The sequence below is a fragment of the Hyla sarda genome, chromosome 10, assembly GCF_029499605.1.
Source record: "Hyla sarda isolate aHylSar1 chromosome 10, aHylSar1.hap1, whole genome shotgun sequence".
In the NCBI taxonomy this organism is placed as follows: domain Eukaryota; kingdom Metazoa; phylum Chordata; class Amphibia; order Anura; family Hylidae; genus Hyla; species Hyla sarda.
Genome location: NC_079198.1, coordinates 18331934 through 18347814, shown reverse-complemented (window position 1 = coordinate 18347814; position 15881 = coordinate 18331934). Strand labels below are relative to the sequence as shown.

Here is a 15881-nt window from a genome sequence, read left to right as displayed (position 1 = left end):
CATCTGCTATGCACGGTTGCTAAAATGGACAGAGATGTCAGCAGAGAGCACTGTGCTCGTGATGTCATCAGTGTTCCAAAAAGAAAGGAATTTCCTCTGTAGCATTCAGCAGCTAATAAGTACTGGAAGGATTAAGATTTTTTAATAGAAGTCATTTACAAATATGTTTAACTTTCTGCCACCAGTTGATTTAAAAGAAAAAAGGTTTTCACCGGAGTACCCCTTTAAGTTTTTACCGTGTCTCTATAAGTTTAGAGTAACGGGTACTTAATTTATCAATCTATTAATCTGTTTAAAGTTCTGGCACCAGTTGATAAAAAAAAAAAAAAAAAAAAACGTTTTCCACCGGAGTACCCCTTTAACTTCAAGGAACGATAAACTTAGAAGTAAACAGATTCAGTTGTTTCCACAGTATTTGCCAGTCTGCGGAAAACACAGAGCAGAGTAGAGTGGGGTGGGGGGGCACGTTCTGCAGCCAGTCGCCAGACAAAGGATTGTGAGAAAAGGGGAGGGGTGGTTGTTCCCCGAGGACACACACAGAATTCTTTATACATTTGATCACAATTCTTTATATACTTTACCAGGCAAAAGTTTGGACACCGTTTCATTCCATGATTTTTCTTGTGTTTTTCATTTTTCTTATTTTCTACATTTATATTGAAAACATGAAAACTTTGAAGGAAGACATATGGAATGATGTATGGAGTATGGACATTCTTTGTATGAATTTATTTCAAATCTCCAGATTCTAGATCTCAATGGATTCTTCCACTTAAAAAATTAACATGTTCCTTCTTTTGGCTGAATCCGCAAAGAAAAAGCTTGTATGTCAATGGGAACCTTTATTTCGGGCTATTATTTCTGCTGTAAAATTCATCGGGAGATAAGTGCCGATTCCAGGCTGTGCTGAATGTCCATAGTGTGCATGGACCCTTAAAGGGGTACTCCGGTGGAAAACTTTTTTTTTTTTAATTAACTGGTGCCAGAAATTTAAACAGATTTTTAAGTTACTTCTATTAAAAAATCTTAACCCTTCCTGTACTTATTAGCTGCTGAATACTACAGTGGAAATTCTTTTCCGTTTGAAACACAGAGCTGTCTGCTGACATCACGAGCACAGTGCTCTCTGCTGACATCTCTGTCCATTTTAGGAACTGTCCAGAGTAGTAGAAAATCCCCATAGAAAACATATGCTGCTCTTGACAGTTCCTAAAATGGACGCAGAGAGCACTGTGGTCATGGTGTCAGCAGACAGTTCTGCGTTTTTGAAAAAGAAAATAATTTCCGCTGTAGTATTCAGCAGCTAATAAGTACAGGAAGGATTAAGATTTTTTAATAGAAGTAATTTACAAATCTGTTTAACTTTCTGGCACCAGTTGATTTAAAAAAAAAAAAAAAAGGTTTTCACCGGAGTACCCCTTTTAATGATACAGTGATGGCGCATGCGTGGGCAGTCGACACAGGGCAGCCATTGGCAGGCCTGTGTGTCAATCAAAAAGCAGAGAGGGTATGATGTAACCGGAGAGAGGTGGCAGGGGCACAGCAGCAATGCTTTCTGACACTATGGGACCCCCCTACCCCCCCAAAAAAAAAACATTTTTTTTTTTTAAATAGAATAAAGGCACCATATGACTTCATAAAGGCATGACCAGCATAGGAACACACACCCCTGCTGCACTGTGTGGGTGGCGTAAGAGAGTTCATTGTGACAGATGCACTTAAATAGATTTCAGACAGAAATTAGGGAACTTTTACATGTGACATAGACGTCTCCTTTACATTTCTTCACACAATAACTTTAGACTTTCCTGTGGTTTCTTCTGAAATGAAGATTGCATTAGACGTTTGGTCAGATCTCTGTCTCAAAGTGGATAATGTGGGGTAAACATGGGGTTTAGACTCCTTTCCCACCCATCTTGCCAAATTTAAAAAGAAGAAAAGGATAAGAGGTGCAATATATTTTAAAAATGTTTAAATTTATGAAAGACAACCCAGTTTTGGCTTCAATTATTCGTGCGTCTATCTTGCCTGGTGGGCATGTACCATTTTGACATTTATATATTAGTTGAGATCTTTATTGGACCAGGCCCATCAGTGGGCCATTCGCTCATTTGTGATGTCCGGAACTTAAAAGGGGTACTCTGACCCTAGACATCTTATCCATATGATGTCTGATCACGGGGGTCTTGCCGCTGGGACCTCGGTGATCTCCCTGCTGCACCCGGCGTTCGTTTAGAGCGTCTGGTGCAGTGGCGGAGGCTCGTCTCGGCCACGCCCCGCTCGTGACTTCACGGTCACACCCCTTCAATGCTAGTCTATGGGAGGGGGCGTGACGAACGTCACGCCCCCTCCCATAGACTTGCATTGAAGGGGCGTGGCCGTGACATCACAAGCAGGGCGGGGCAGTGATGTTAAAAGCCACCGCCCCGCATCGTCAGTCATCCGGCACAGAGCAAAGTTCGCTCCGTACACCCGATGTCTGGGGTGCCGCAGCCAAGATCCCCGCTGGGGACCCCCGTAATCAGACATCTTATCTACTATCCTTTGGATAGGGAAAAGATGTCTAGGGGCGGAGTACTCCTTTAACATATGGTTCTTGATCCCGTTTTTTCTTTTTTTTTTTTTTTTTTTAAGAATTTTTGACGAAAAAACTTTTGAGCATGGTTGTGGTATGAAGAAAAATGAATATTCTATGTGGCCAGGCCGGCTTTTTTTTTTATTTTGATGATTTTAAAGGGGTTATACAGGAAAAAACGTTTTATATATATCAACTGGCTCCAGAAAGTTAAACAGATTTGTAAATTACTTCTATTAAAAAATCTTAATCCTTTCAGTACTTATGAGCTTCGGAAGTTTAGGTTGTTCTTTTCTGTCTAAGTGCTCTCTGATGACACGTGTCTCGGGAACCGCCCAGTTTAGAAGAGGTTTGCTATGGGGATTTGCTTCTAAACTGGGCGTTTCCCGAGACACGTGTCATCAGAGAGCACTTAGACAGAAAAGAACAACCTTAACCTCAGAAGCTCATGAGTACTGAAAGGATTAAGATTTTTTTAATAGAAGTAATTTACAAATCTGTTTAACTTTCTGGAGCCAGTTGATATATATATATATATATAAAAAGTTTTTTTCCTGGATAACCCCTTTAATATCTTAGTGGAGATCTCTGGTGGACGAGGCCAATCGATGGGCCATTTGCTCATTCGAGCTGTCCACAATGAAATATACATTACTTGGTCCAATTTTTTCTGCTTTTTAAAGAACATTTGACAAAAAAAATCCTCTCGGGCCCTAACTCAAAATCGCCATGCCATGTACCATTTTAAATTCTGGCACTGTGTAGCTGTGTACACGGTCAGAGAGGCATACAATTCATGAACAGGCGCCATATCTCAGTGTTTGCTTCCTTATTGTACGGTGCTCTAGTTACAGCCCAACGATCCCGGGGCGTGTGAAGAGTCATTGTCTCTTAAATGAAGTCAGGACGTTAACCAACAGAAAGGAATAAAACTATCGCCAAGGCTACGATTTCAGACTCTCTTTGACACAATAGCTTGCGCTTAGAGGTATATAGGGCATGTATGAACTTGAGGTCATTCTGAATTGCCAACATTTTTCCCTTTAGAATATTATATTCAATAACAATTATGTTTCGTGCTCTGTAAAAAAAAAAAAGAAATAAAAAGAAAAAAAGATTAATAAAATAAACACAGAAATGTTCCTATTCTAGACCCTGTGACATAAAGGTACTATTGATGCTGCAACCTATGGTTTCCTTAACCCCTATTACTTGTTGTTTAAAAGGTTTTTAAAAACCTGCATGGCTTTGTATACAAGGTGATTTTCGTGTTCTTACTACTGTTATTCAGTTCCTGAGAGTCCCCTCCATGGTGCACAGCTATTTCTCATTCTCTCCATTTCGGGGGCTGTTTGTCAGTAGTACTCATACATGGACTTTCTTTCCCTTACTTCCATGGCCCATCACAGCACAGCACATACTTATGGCTGCTACGCCATAACATATCGCTGCTACGCCATAACATAGTGCACTGGACTGAGCAAGCTGAACTGTGCTGCGCTGAGTTCATAGGTGGCAGGTAGGAAGAGAAGGGGTTACTGATGTACTGGGTACTTTCAAGGTGTGCAGAAATGAAAGAAACAGCAGCAGAGGGATCTCAGCGGGGAAAGGCGTTACACTAAACACTGGACTTCTAATGTTGCTGCTGCTGATAAGCTATAGGGAGGAAAAGATTACACTGTGGACATACAGCAGTAGGTGCACTGCTTTTATACAAAGGACAGCTGCTCTGAGCTATATAGGTGGAAGAGATTAGATGGAATCTTTAATTTACCTTTGCAGGGACAGTGTGGATCATCTCAAGCAGGCAGACAGGCTCAGCATGCAGGTGCAAATCCCAGGATTTGTTTCTCGTGCACACGGCACTTTCTGTACTTTGTCCTAATCTAGCTGTCACTAGCACTTAGAGGTCCCACCAATGGAGTTCCTTTGAGGAGTCTATAAGGAGTAACCTACCCTTATAGCATGTTCTATACGGTAGTCAAGAACATGTATATATGGCGTCACAATGATAACTAGCTGCCATTCAGGAGCTTCAGCCATAAGCCACAGCAAATTATTAAAATGACCCAGATGCACTTCTACCTCAAAACCAACCCTAGGTACAACTATGAATCTATGGTTACATTGTGACTTTAGCTGCCACGCAGCACAGTATCCCTTGGGCATGCGCCGAAGGAAAACTGATGCTAGATCTGATCCCATTCATTTGAATGGGACAGTTCACAATCATCCAGCATCTCACCTTTGACGCCGGATGGTTGGGCATGGCGGAGGTCACCGGACAGGGATACCCAGATTGCTGTGTTCCCCTGTCTGCCGTCCTGAAATAATGGACATCCGATACCATACAATTGATGACAGCTTGTCATCAGTTGGGGCATCAGTTGCGTTAAGATCTAGGCCGAGATCACCTATGCCGGATGCCGGACATATATATGAACCCAGCCTAAACGATTACGGTCACAGTCACTTGCAGGTCACATTTTCCTATTCTCTTAGCATGGCCAAGAGATAAGGATAAAAATACCAACTGGTATAACATAATAAAGATGGTGCCTATGAATAGATAAACGTAGTAGTTATATCAACTTTTTAGTTTTTCCTGTAATGTCCATACTACTATAAACTTAAAAAAATTATACTTATACACTTTTCATTCACGTGGGGACTGGCTGCTTAGTATTAGGGCTTTTTTTTATGGGATAGGGGTGTTTGTCTCTTTTATATTATTATATTGTTGTATTCAATAAAGGAGCATTTTTTGGATTATATGGTCATTGGATTATATTTTTTATGGTAACAAATGTAGGTTATATACTTGGTACAAGTGTTGTTACCTAGTAGTATAATAGTATATTTTCCCAAGAAGAGTGTAGGTCATATATTCGTATTAGGGCATGTTCACATGAAAAATGAAGAGGCTGCAAATTCAGCCTCGAAATCTGTGCAGAATCTTCAACTTAAAGGGGTATTCCAGACAAAAACTTCCAATAGTTATTAGCTTCTGAAGTTGAGTTGCTGTTTTCTGTCTAACTGATTTCTGATGACTCACGTCCCGGGAGCTGTGCAGTTCCTATAGGGATATTCTCCCATCATGCACAGCTCCCGGGACATGACATCATCATTGAGCAGTTAGACAGAAAACTTCAGAAGCTAATAACTATTGGAAGGATTAAGATTTTTTAATAGAAGTAATTTACAAATCTGTTTAACTTTACGGAGCCAGTTGATATATATATAAAAAAAGTTTTTGCCTGGAATACCCCTTTAAATTTGCACAGGATGCCGATGCAGATTAAACACTGATTTTTTTTATTTATTTTAAATTTTTTGTGGATTTTCGAATACATTTTCATGAATTTATTTTTAGTTTTTTTTAATCAACCCACTGAATAACGTAATACCCCAACATCACAAAACTTAAAAATTAGACTCCTTTTTATGTCATCGTGTTCTCACGTCATTGTGTAGTCACTTGGGTTTTGTACAATATTGTATCATCACAAACGTACTTACCCCCCACACACACACAGTACCGGTTTACTAAGCAGCTTCATGTAGGAAGTATTAGAAGTAGAATTATAGACGTCTTATTATTTCTATGTTTTGTCTCCTAACAGGTCAGGCTGACATTCCAACACAAACTGCGGTAAGAAGACGCAATCTTGTTCTTCATTATGATTATTAGTTGTATACATAAAAGAGAAAAGTCGGCATGGTGTTAAAGGGGTATTCTAGCCATAAAAAAAAAATATTCCCTATCCTCAGGTATCTCTGGCGCTCCCACAGACAATGAATAGAGCATGTGCCTACAAGCCCCTCCATTCAACAGTTAGTCAGATCCCTATTGTAGAAATCCTTCCAGTACTTTTTAGGGGCTGTATACTAAAGAGAAATCCAAAAAAAAGAAAATGCATTTCCTGTGATGTCCTGACCACAGTGCTCTCTGCTGACCATTTTAGGAACTGTCCAGAAAAGCATATGTTTGCTATGGGGATTTTCTCCAGTTCCTAAAATGGACAGCAGAGGTCAGCAGAGAGCACTGTGGTCAGGACATCACAGGAAATGCATTTCTTTTTTTTTTGGGGGGATTTCTCTTTAGTATACAGCCCCTAAAAAGTACTGGAAGGATTAAGATTTTTTTAATAGAAGTGATTTACAAATCTGTTTAACTTTCTGGCACCAGTTGATTTAAAAAAAAAAGTTTTCCACGGTAGTACCCCTTTAAGGTGGGAACTCAGGGGACACTGCAATAGAGTCTGCCAGACAGGATAGCAAGGGTACAGGGGTGCAACTCCTGTACTGGGCCACAAGGCTCCGCCTTCATGACCGATTCAACGTATCATAGAGAAACTACACAGTAATAGACGTAACTGGTAGGAGAACCGTTTCTTTTAGCCAGATTCACTTCTGCCTCACGTTTTACTCTTTAACTCGAAAAAAAAAAAAAAAAAAAAATAATTACCTTGACTAAAATAGGAAGGAGAAGGAGACTCTCGATATCTCTGTGGTCTCTGCTGCTGAGGAATATGTAACCTGTATCCGCATTCATGGTTGCTAAGATTTATCACAATCCACTTAGCACGTACAGTGCTCCCTCAAGTTACAATATTAATTGGTTCCAGGACCACCATTGTATGTTGAAACCATTGTATGTTGAGACCAGAACTCTATGGAAACCTGGTAATTGGTTCCAAAGGCACCAAAATGTCATCCAAAAATAGGAAAAAGTGAGGATTAAAGAAAAATAAGTAGATAACTAATACAGATAAAGCAAATCCTTACATATAAAAGTAAGAAAGATCTGCTGGGAGCTGTAATCACTGTCTATGTCAGTGTTTCCCAAGCAGGGAGCCTCCAGCTGTTGCAAAACTACAACTCCCAGCATGCCCGGACAGCCGTTGGCTGTCCGGGCATGCTGGGAGTTGTAGTTTTGCAACAGCTGGAAGCTCCCTGCTTGGGAAACACTGGTCTATGTAGAGGACAGGAGCTTCTTCAGGGTCCTGTAAGTAAAAAAGTAATGGAGTCGCCATTAGCCAGGAGCAGGTACAACCCTGGTACAGGTAAAGTGTACAGAACACATAATACCTCCCTGTACTGTAGGGGGGCGCTACCAGACACCAGTCAGTGCATACGCTTCAGTAATACAGGTGTTTTACCAGTGAATGCCCATCCTAATTGGTCGGTTCTTCCGGCCATTGACGCGTTTCACAGATCCGAATTGTCTGTACATTGTATGTTGAGTCTGGTTTCAACTTACCATGGTCCAGAAAAGACCATTGTATGTTGAAACTATTGTATGTTGAGGCCATTGTAAGTTGAGGGATCACTGTATAAGCGGACCTTCCACTAACACGGGTCTCTTTATATTAGGGAATATTGCAGATGTCTAGTACTAGTCTACAAGTGGAAATGGTAAAGGCACTCACCGTGCACAGTGCTACATGGATGCGTCCCCTGTTCATACTGCACTATGTTTAGCTGCAAAGCACTGCCACGTGCCATAGCGAACACAGCTGGGTCACAAACCGTGTACCAGCCTTGGGGAGAAGTGTTCATTGGGCGGCTCCTTTTCCGACTTCTCCCGCTTGACAGGTCTCTGAAAATAGGATTTTGCCAGCATGTTTAGTTAATTCATTACAACAGGGAAAAACCTTTGCTTAAAGGGGTACTCTGGGGCTCCTGCGTTCTGAACATTTTGTTCAGAACGCTCAGAGCTGGAGGACGTTATCATGACATCACGGCCATGCCCCCTCGTGAAGTCCCGCCACACCCTCTCCATTCATGACTATGGGAGGGGGCATGTCGGCCGACACGCCCAATCCCATAGACATGAATGGAGGGGGCATGACGTGTCGTCACAAGGGGTGTGGCTGTGATGTCATGACCACTGCCGCAGGAACCCGTGGGTGCTGTGGGAGATTGTGGGCGGGACCCCAGCAGCGTGATTGTGGTGATTTTGTCCGAAGGCCCAGTGACGAAGAAATGATCAGTCTATAATTTCATTGGTTGGTTTATGTGAATAGTGAGAGATAACACAACAGAAATCCAGAAAAACTAATTTCATATAAGTTATAAATCGATTTGCATTCTACACAGAAAAATATTTGATCCCTAGCAGAAAGATTTCAGGCTGGCAGGTGTCTTTTTTTTACAGGTAACAAGCTGAGATAAGGAGCACTCTCTTATAGGGAGTGCTCCTAATCTCAGCTGGTTACATGTATAGAAGATACCAGTCCACAGACAATTAGTCAGATTCCAAACTCTCCACCTTGGCCAAGACCAAAGAGCTGTCCAAGGGCCACCAAAGGGGAAAAGGAGCAATGGAACAATTACCATATAACTTAATAGGCTGTTCATTTTATACACAAAGGTAAAGGAGTTGTGATATATTGAAACTTATTAATAAAGATAAACAAACGTCCTGAAATGTATTTCGCCCTATACTTGCCCTACACTAGAACACTATAGAGTCCTAGCAGATATAGAAGATATGCAGTGAAGTATACAGCATGAAAGATTTGTCCAATGATTGTGAACTGAGCAGCAATGTATATAGCGTATGCTTTGCTGTTCAGTAAGTACAGGAGCAGGGACTCCTGTCTTTGATAACAGTCCCTGCTCCTGTACCGATTCTCAAGAAGCAAATTGCAAAATAAATCTGAATTTGGATGAATTTTTTTTTTTTTTTTTTGGCGGGGGGGATTAAGAATGAATTTGAGTCAACTTTTAGCTATTCACAAGAAAGGTGATAAATGTTTTATAGGTGGAGTCCGACCACTGCGTGATAGGTAATAAGTTGTCATGATTGCACAACCCCTTCAATACGAGCTTATCTGGTATACAGCCATTCATGAAAATCCAACCATAATCCACATCCATCAACGTGACGTGTTACAAATTATATATTTGCATAATGACATCTGAAAAAATCTGATGACTTATATGTGTATTTTATTTTAGGAACAGCATGAGCTTCAGTACGCTTCAATTGAGTTTTCCAACAACATGCCAAAAAAGGAGCAGGTACTGTACAGTGTCTTGTCTGTGATTATTTAGAGAAATGCGTCTGCACAAAATCTGAAGGAATTTTCCAACCAAGTACTGTCAAATAAATTTTTCACTTAAAACAGGCCTTTAAAAAAAAATAACTTTGGAACTTTATTGGTTGCTATGAGCAACTACTTCGCTTTACAAGTGTACTTCATCTGATTAGTACACAGACATAACAGAGCTAGAGAGAGTACACAGACACAGAGCTAGAGAGAGTACACAGACATAACAGCTAGAGAGAGTACACAGACACAGAGCTAGAGAGAGTACACAGACATAACAGCTAGAGAGAGTACACAGACACAGAGCTAGAGAGAGTACACAGACATAACAGCTAGAGAGAGTACACAGACACAGAGCTAGAGAGAGTACACAGACACAGAGCTAGAGAGAGTACACAGACACAGAGCTAGAGAGAGTACACAGACACAGAGCTAGAGAGAGTACACAGACACAGAGCTAGAGAGAGTACACAGACACAGAGCTAGAGAGAGTACACAGACATAACAGAGCTAGAGAGAGTACACAGACATAACAGAGCTAGAGAGAGTACACAGACACAGAGCTAGAGAGAGTACACAGACATAACAGCTAGAGAGAGTACACAGACACAGAGCTAGAGAGAGTACACAGACACAGAGCTAGAGAGAGTACACAGACATAACAGCTAGAGAGAGTACACAGACACAGAGCTAGAGAGAGTACACAGACACAGAGCTAGAGAGAGTACACAGACACAGAGCTAGAGAGAGTACACAGACACAGAGCTAGAGAGAGTACACAGACACAGAGCTAGAGAGAGTACACAGACACAGAGCTAGAGAGAGTACACAGACATAACAGAGCTAGAGAGAGTACACAGACACAGAGCTAGAGAGAGTACACAGACACAGAGCTAGAGAGAGTACACAGACACAGAGCTAGAGAGAGTACACAGACACAGAGCTAGAGAGAGTACACAGACACAGAGCTAGAGAGAGTACACAGACACAGAGCTAGAGAGAGTACACAGACATAACAGAGCTAGAGAGAGTACACAGACACAGAGCTAGAGAGAGTACACAGACACAGAGCTAGAGAGAGTACACAGACACAGAGCTAGAGAGAGTACACAGACATAACAGAGCTAGAGAGAGTACACAGACACAGAGCTAGAGAGAGTACACAGACACAGAGCAAGAGAGAGTACACAGACACAGAGCTAGAGAGAGTACACAGACACAGAGCTAGAGAGAGTACACAGACACAGAGCTAGAGAGAGTACACAGACACAGAGCTAGAGAGAGTACACAGACATAACAGAGCTAGAGAGAGTACACAGACATAACAGAGCTAGAGAGAGTACACAGACACAGAGCTAGAGAGAGTACACAGACACAGAGCTAGAGAGAGTACACAGACACAGAGCTAGAGAGAGTACACAGACATAACAGAGCTAGAGAGAGTACACAGACATAGGAGAGCTAGAGAGAGTACACAGACACAGAGCTAGAGAGAGTACACAGACACAGAGCTAGAGAGAGTACACAGACATAGGAGAGCTAGAGAGAGTACACAGACATAACAGAGCTAGAGAGAGTACACAGACATAACAGAGCTAGAGAGAGTACACAGACATAACAGAGCTAGAGAGAGTACACAGACATAACAGAGCTAGAGAGAGTACACAGACATAACAGAGCTAGAGAGAGTACACAGACATAACAGAGCTAGAGAGAGTACACAGACACAGGATTTGAAGCTGTGTTCAGTCATTTAGTTTACATTGAAACTTGCAGCAGAAAATCCTGCGCATCAAATATGCACAGGATACTGTACGTGTGAACACACCCTAAGGGTAGGGTCACATGTAACGTATCTGCAGCATATTGTACGCCGAGGATCCGCCTGTGACCCGATCCATAGTGTACCTCCAGCTGTTGCCCCACCTCGCTCCGCCCCCTGGCCTGCTCGCAGCGATAATCCGCCACTCTAAGCAGCCACACAGGGGCCTGTGAGTTGCCACGCACGTGTGCAGTGTACTCAAACATCACGGCTGCTCCGAGGCACACTATGAGTCGGGTCACCGGCGGATCTGCAGCGTACAATACGCTGTGGATACGTTACGTGTGACCCTACTCTTAGGGTGCGTTCACACGTACAGTATCCTGTGCAGATTTGATGCTCAGGATTTTCTGCTGCAGATTTAAATGTAAACTAAATGACTGAGCGCAGCTTCAAATCTGCAGTTACAAATCCTGCGCATCAAATCTGCGCAGGATCCTGTACGTGTGAATAAACCCTTAGGTGGTATTTTCATGTTTGTATTCCTACATTCTTAACATGTGTGTTTTACATAAAGAAACCTACAGAATGCTAAAATATAAAATGCCAGGGAAAAAAATGTTATATCTACACCATATTGTCTTGGATTCAAACAAACACCCAAAAAATAATGGAAAATGGCCGCAGTTGGGAAAAACATCACACACAGTGTTTTATAGAACAAAAAAGTTTTTTTAAATTTTTTTATTGATTTCTGCGATGACAATATTTAAAGGAAAACTGTCACGTTTGCTCCCGCACTAACTACAGGTACTTATGGGTAGTGCGGGAGACGCTGATTCCTATGATCCCTACCTTGGCCGGATCCAACCGGCCGTTCGCCCGCAATCTTAGTTTTAATATACCTGGAAATCTGGCTGTAACTGGCACGGGCGGGGTTTCTGTAGCTTAACTTGCACTGACGTCAGCGCCGCCCGTCCGCAGCGCCGCTTATGAATATTCATTCTCCCTCCCTCCAGCTCTCCCTCTCTTCGCCGCTCCTAACTGGACTTCACTGCGCATTTCAGGAAGCGGCGCATGCGCAGTGAAGACCAGTTAGGAGCGGCGAAGAGAGGGAGAGCTGGAGGGAGTGGAGATGAATATTTATAAGCGGGCGGCACTGACGTCAATGCAAGTTAAGCTACAGAAACCCCGCCTGTGCCAGTTAAAGCTTTCCAGGTATATTAAAACTAAGATTGCGGGCGGATCCGGCCAAGGTAGGGATCATAGGACTCAGCGTCCCCCCACACTATCCATCAGTACCTGTGGTTAGTGCGGGAGCAAACATGTGACAGTTTTACTTTAATAATACAATTATCTTTGCTATTATTTTTTGTTTTACGCTTTAGAAACCCGAAGCGATCTATGAAAACCGGAGTCCCCAGGCGGCGCCGCCTCCTACGGACAATGTGGTGTATTCCGAGCTGAAATTGCGCTGAATTCTACTTCCTCCGTCACTTCATTCACACACATTCCTACGACTGTGCACCAGGATTTGCTGTACAATTCGTCCACTCGGCGATCCGTCGGATTTCTACATTATAACCCGCTCCGGATGTGAGCGTATTCTACTCCGTCCTAGCAGGACACGCTCAGCACCGGAGCCGTCAGACTAACCTCAGGCTCTTACACAAACGCCAACATTCCCTGTATAGCTTTAGTCTGTGCTTCCCGCCTTGTCTGATGCTGTCCTCTAGTGTCCAGGTGTTGAATGGCAGCTACGTGTATCGTGAAAAACATGAAACCCTTGTCCTGATCTTTTTTGAGGGAACCAATTGCTATTCTGTTTTTAATAAGACTGGACTTCTTACCGACGTTTCGGTCCGGATGTCTCCTCCTACGACCCTCATTGCTCAAGTGCAGATTTGATGTGCAAGACAGTTGCATGCCGTGAAGTAACCTTTTTTAGAGGAACTTGAGGTCAACCTAACATTGCAGGATCTTATCGGAACTGTGAACTTAATTTTTTTACCATAAACTGTATGTACTGTACACGTCCATAGATTCTGCAAAATATATAATATAGATATGCACACCTACAGTCAACCTTGCTGTGTTTACCATAGCCAGGGCGTAGCTATAGGAGGTGCATCCGGGCCTGGGTACTTGAGGTGCTTTAAGGCCTTCTCATTACGAGAGGACATCAGTATTAATATAAGCACATGGAAGGTTTTGGGGGCTGTTGACTGGACATGGCAAAATGCCCAAAAGTCCTACACAAGCCTTGTTGAACTCAACAGTACTGGTCTGTCTTACGAAGCCTCCTAAAGCATTAGAAGGGTCCTCAGCCAAACTGGACTTATTTATGGTAGGTGGCTCAATATACTTATTGCCCACCTAGGCATGGATGGTTTCTGATCCACCCCTGTTATATGGGAAGCCTTTTAAGAGTATATTTTAACCTCCTAGGAGGTTCGGGCCTAGCTCAGATGGAAAGAACCTACTGCCCATTGCTACCATGGCAACCAGGAATGGAGAAGCCTAAAGTATTTAAGGGTAATGGAGGCTTTTTGTCTTACAAGAAAGAGTAAAGAAGGACCGGGCCCGTTTTTAGGGGTTGTGGTGGTGTCAATAACTAAGAAGCCCTATTTTCATTCTTGCTCCGATTTGATATAGTCCTTTGTAATCGGTTGTAAATGTACTGTAAGTATTAGGACAATTGTAACCAAGGTACAGCTGGGAGTAAATGGACCACTTACACAACTATGGTATATGTAAATACTATACCAGTGGTCTCCAAACCGTGATTGCAAAAATACAACTCCCGGCATGCACGGACAGCCGTTGGCTGTCCGGGCATGCCGGGAGTTGTAGTATTGCTACCCCCGGAGGGCCACCGTTTGGAGATCACCGCACTATACTGTAAATATAGAAAGAACGTGTCTGTCTATTTTAAAAATAAAGAGTGTGAATTGCTTATTGTGATCTTAACGTCAATGTAGCATTCTATTAAAATAAAATAAAAATAAAAAATTTAAAAAAAGGACAATAAACGGTATATCGACCTCCGCATTGTTTCCATCATATGTTGGTGTCCTAATCATGTTCTGATGACAATGGAGCTTTACAAGAGACATTTAAAGTATTAGTGGAAAAATTCGGCTGGTGTTGGCGCTGGAAGTCTGGATATGGAAAGGCTAGGAACACTGTATCGTCCCTTTAAAATGGTTTATTAATAATATACACACAGGCAACGCGTTTCTAGTCCGTACCAGACCCTTCATCAGGCAAAGTGTGAAACTTCCATTGTACTAACCTGGGTCAGCAAGGCTGCTACCAGAGGATCGGGGCTGCATACTAGGTGTTGTGCTCTTAGCACAAACCAACTAGGTGAGTGTAATTTTATATACCGCCTGGATCTTTTTCTATAACAGCCTTCACTAGGGGCACAATCTTCCCCTTTCTCTTTTTTATCTCTTTTCCTATGCAGAGACATTTAAAGGGGCTCTCCACACTTTGGACAACTATTGTTTTAAAGGACAACTGTAGTGCAATAATTTTATATATTGCTGTGCCCGGGCTGCAAAATAAACAAAATAAACTTTAACATACCTTCCTACGTGCCCCCATCGGTCCGGCACCGGCCTCATGGTCCAGCGGTGCGAACCTCATTCAACTTCCTGGGGACAGAGATGTCACAGAGCTGTCGGCGTATCACCGGCCACAGTGAAGTCCCGCCTTGGCCGGTGATAGGCTGAGTGCACTGTCATGTAAGGCGCTCTGGCCGGCTTCTTACATGACAGTGGGCTCAGCCTATCACCGGCCCCACCCCCTTATGATGTCATGTCCCGCCCCCTCAATGCAAGTCTATGGGTGGGGGCGTGACAGCTGTCACGAGCTCCCGGCGCCAGCTCCAGCATTCAGAACAGTTTGTTCCAAATGCTGAGCAGCGGAGTACCCCTTTAACAAGAGAGTAAGACTTTCAAGTTACACATCTAATTATACTCAGCTTACTTCTTACAGAGGTGCTCTGGTTTTGTAAAACGTATGCCCTATCCACAATCGGATCAAGGGGGGTCCTACTGCAGAAATCCCGCAAACTCCCCCCTGCCACCCCCAGAATCACTTGCACTGACCGAGTGTCTCTGCGCTCATCTCACAGCTCGAGTAGGCTGTGACTCCTGTGTCTCTGAAGGTGGGGTCAGAAGAGGCGACTGGTGAATTAAAGGAGTATTCCAGGATTTTTATTTTTATTTTACTATGCTACAGGGGCTGTAAAGTTAGTGTTGTTCATAATAGAGTGTCTGTACCTGTATTTTTAACAGCATACAAAATGACTGTCATCTCAGTCTTTCCAAGGTGCAGTCTTTCCCTGTCTTTTCTTCAATAGGTGGAGCGCACCTTGGTTAGAAAACACTGGTCTTTTGAATGGAATGCAGCTCATTTGTGTTTCAAGGGGTGGGGTGGCTGATGTGTGGGAGGGAGGAAAGTGACCTCAAACTTACAA

General features: G+C 42.8%; 1 protein-coding gene across 1 annotated transcript in view; it reads left to right on the top strand.

The window, feature by feature from the left end:
* The window catches only part of LOC130294074 (carcinoembryonic antigen-related cell adhesion molecule 20-like), a 63633-nt gene extending 49189 nt beyond the window's left edge, over positions 1-14444 (top strand). The window contains exons 7-9 of the mRNA XM_056543482.1: positions 6199-6227; positions 9542-9604; positions 12784-14444. Of these exons, the coding sequence (XP_056399457.1) occupies positions 6199-6227; positions 9542-9604; positions 12784-12873 (182 nt within the window). The 3' untranslated portion in view covers positions 12874-14444. The remainder of the gene's footprint in view (positions 1-6198; positions 6228-9541; positions 9605-12783) is intronic.
* The last annotated feature ends 1437 nt before the right edge of the window (positions 14445-15881 follow it).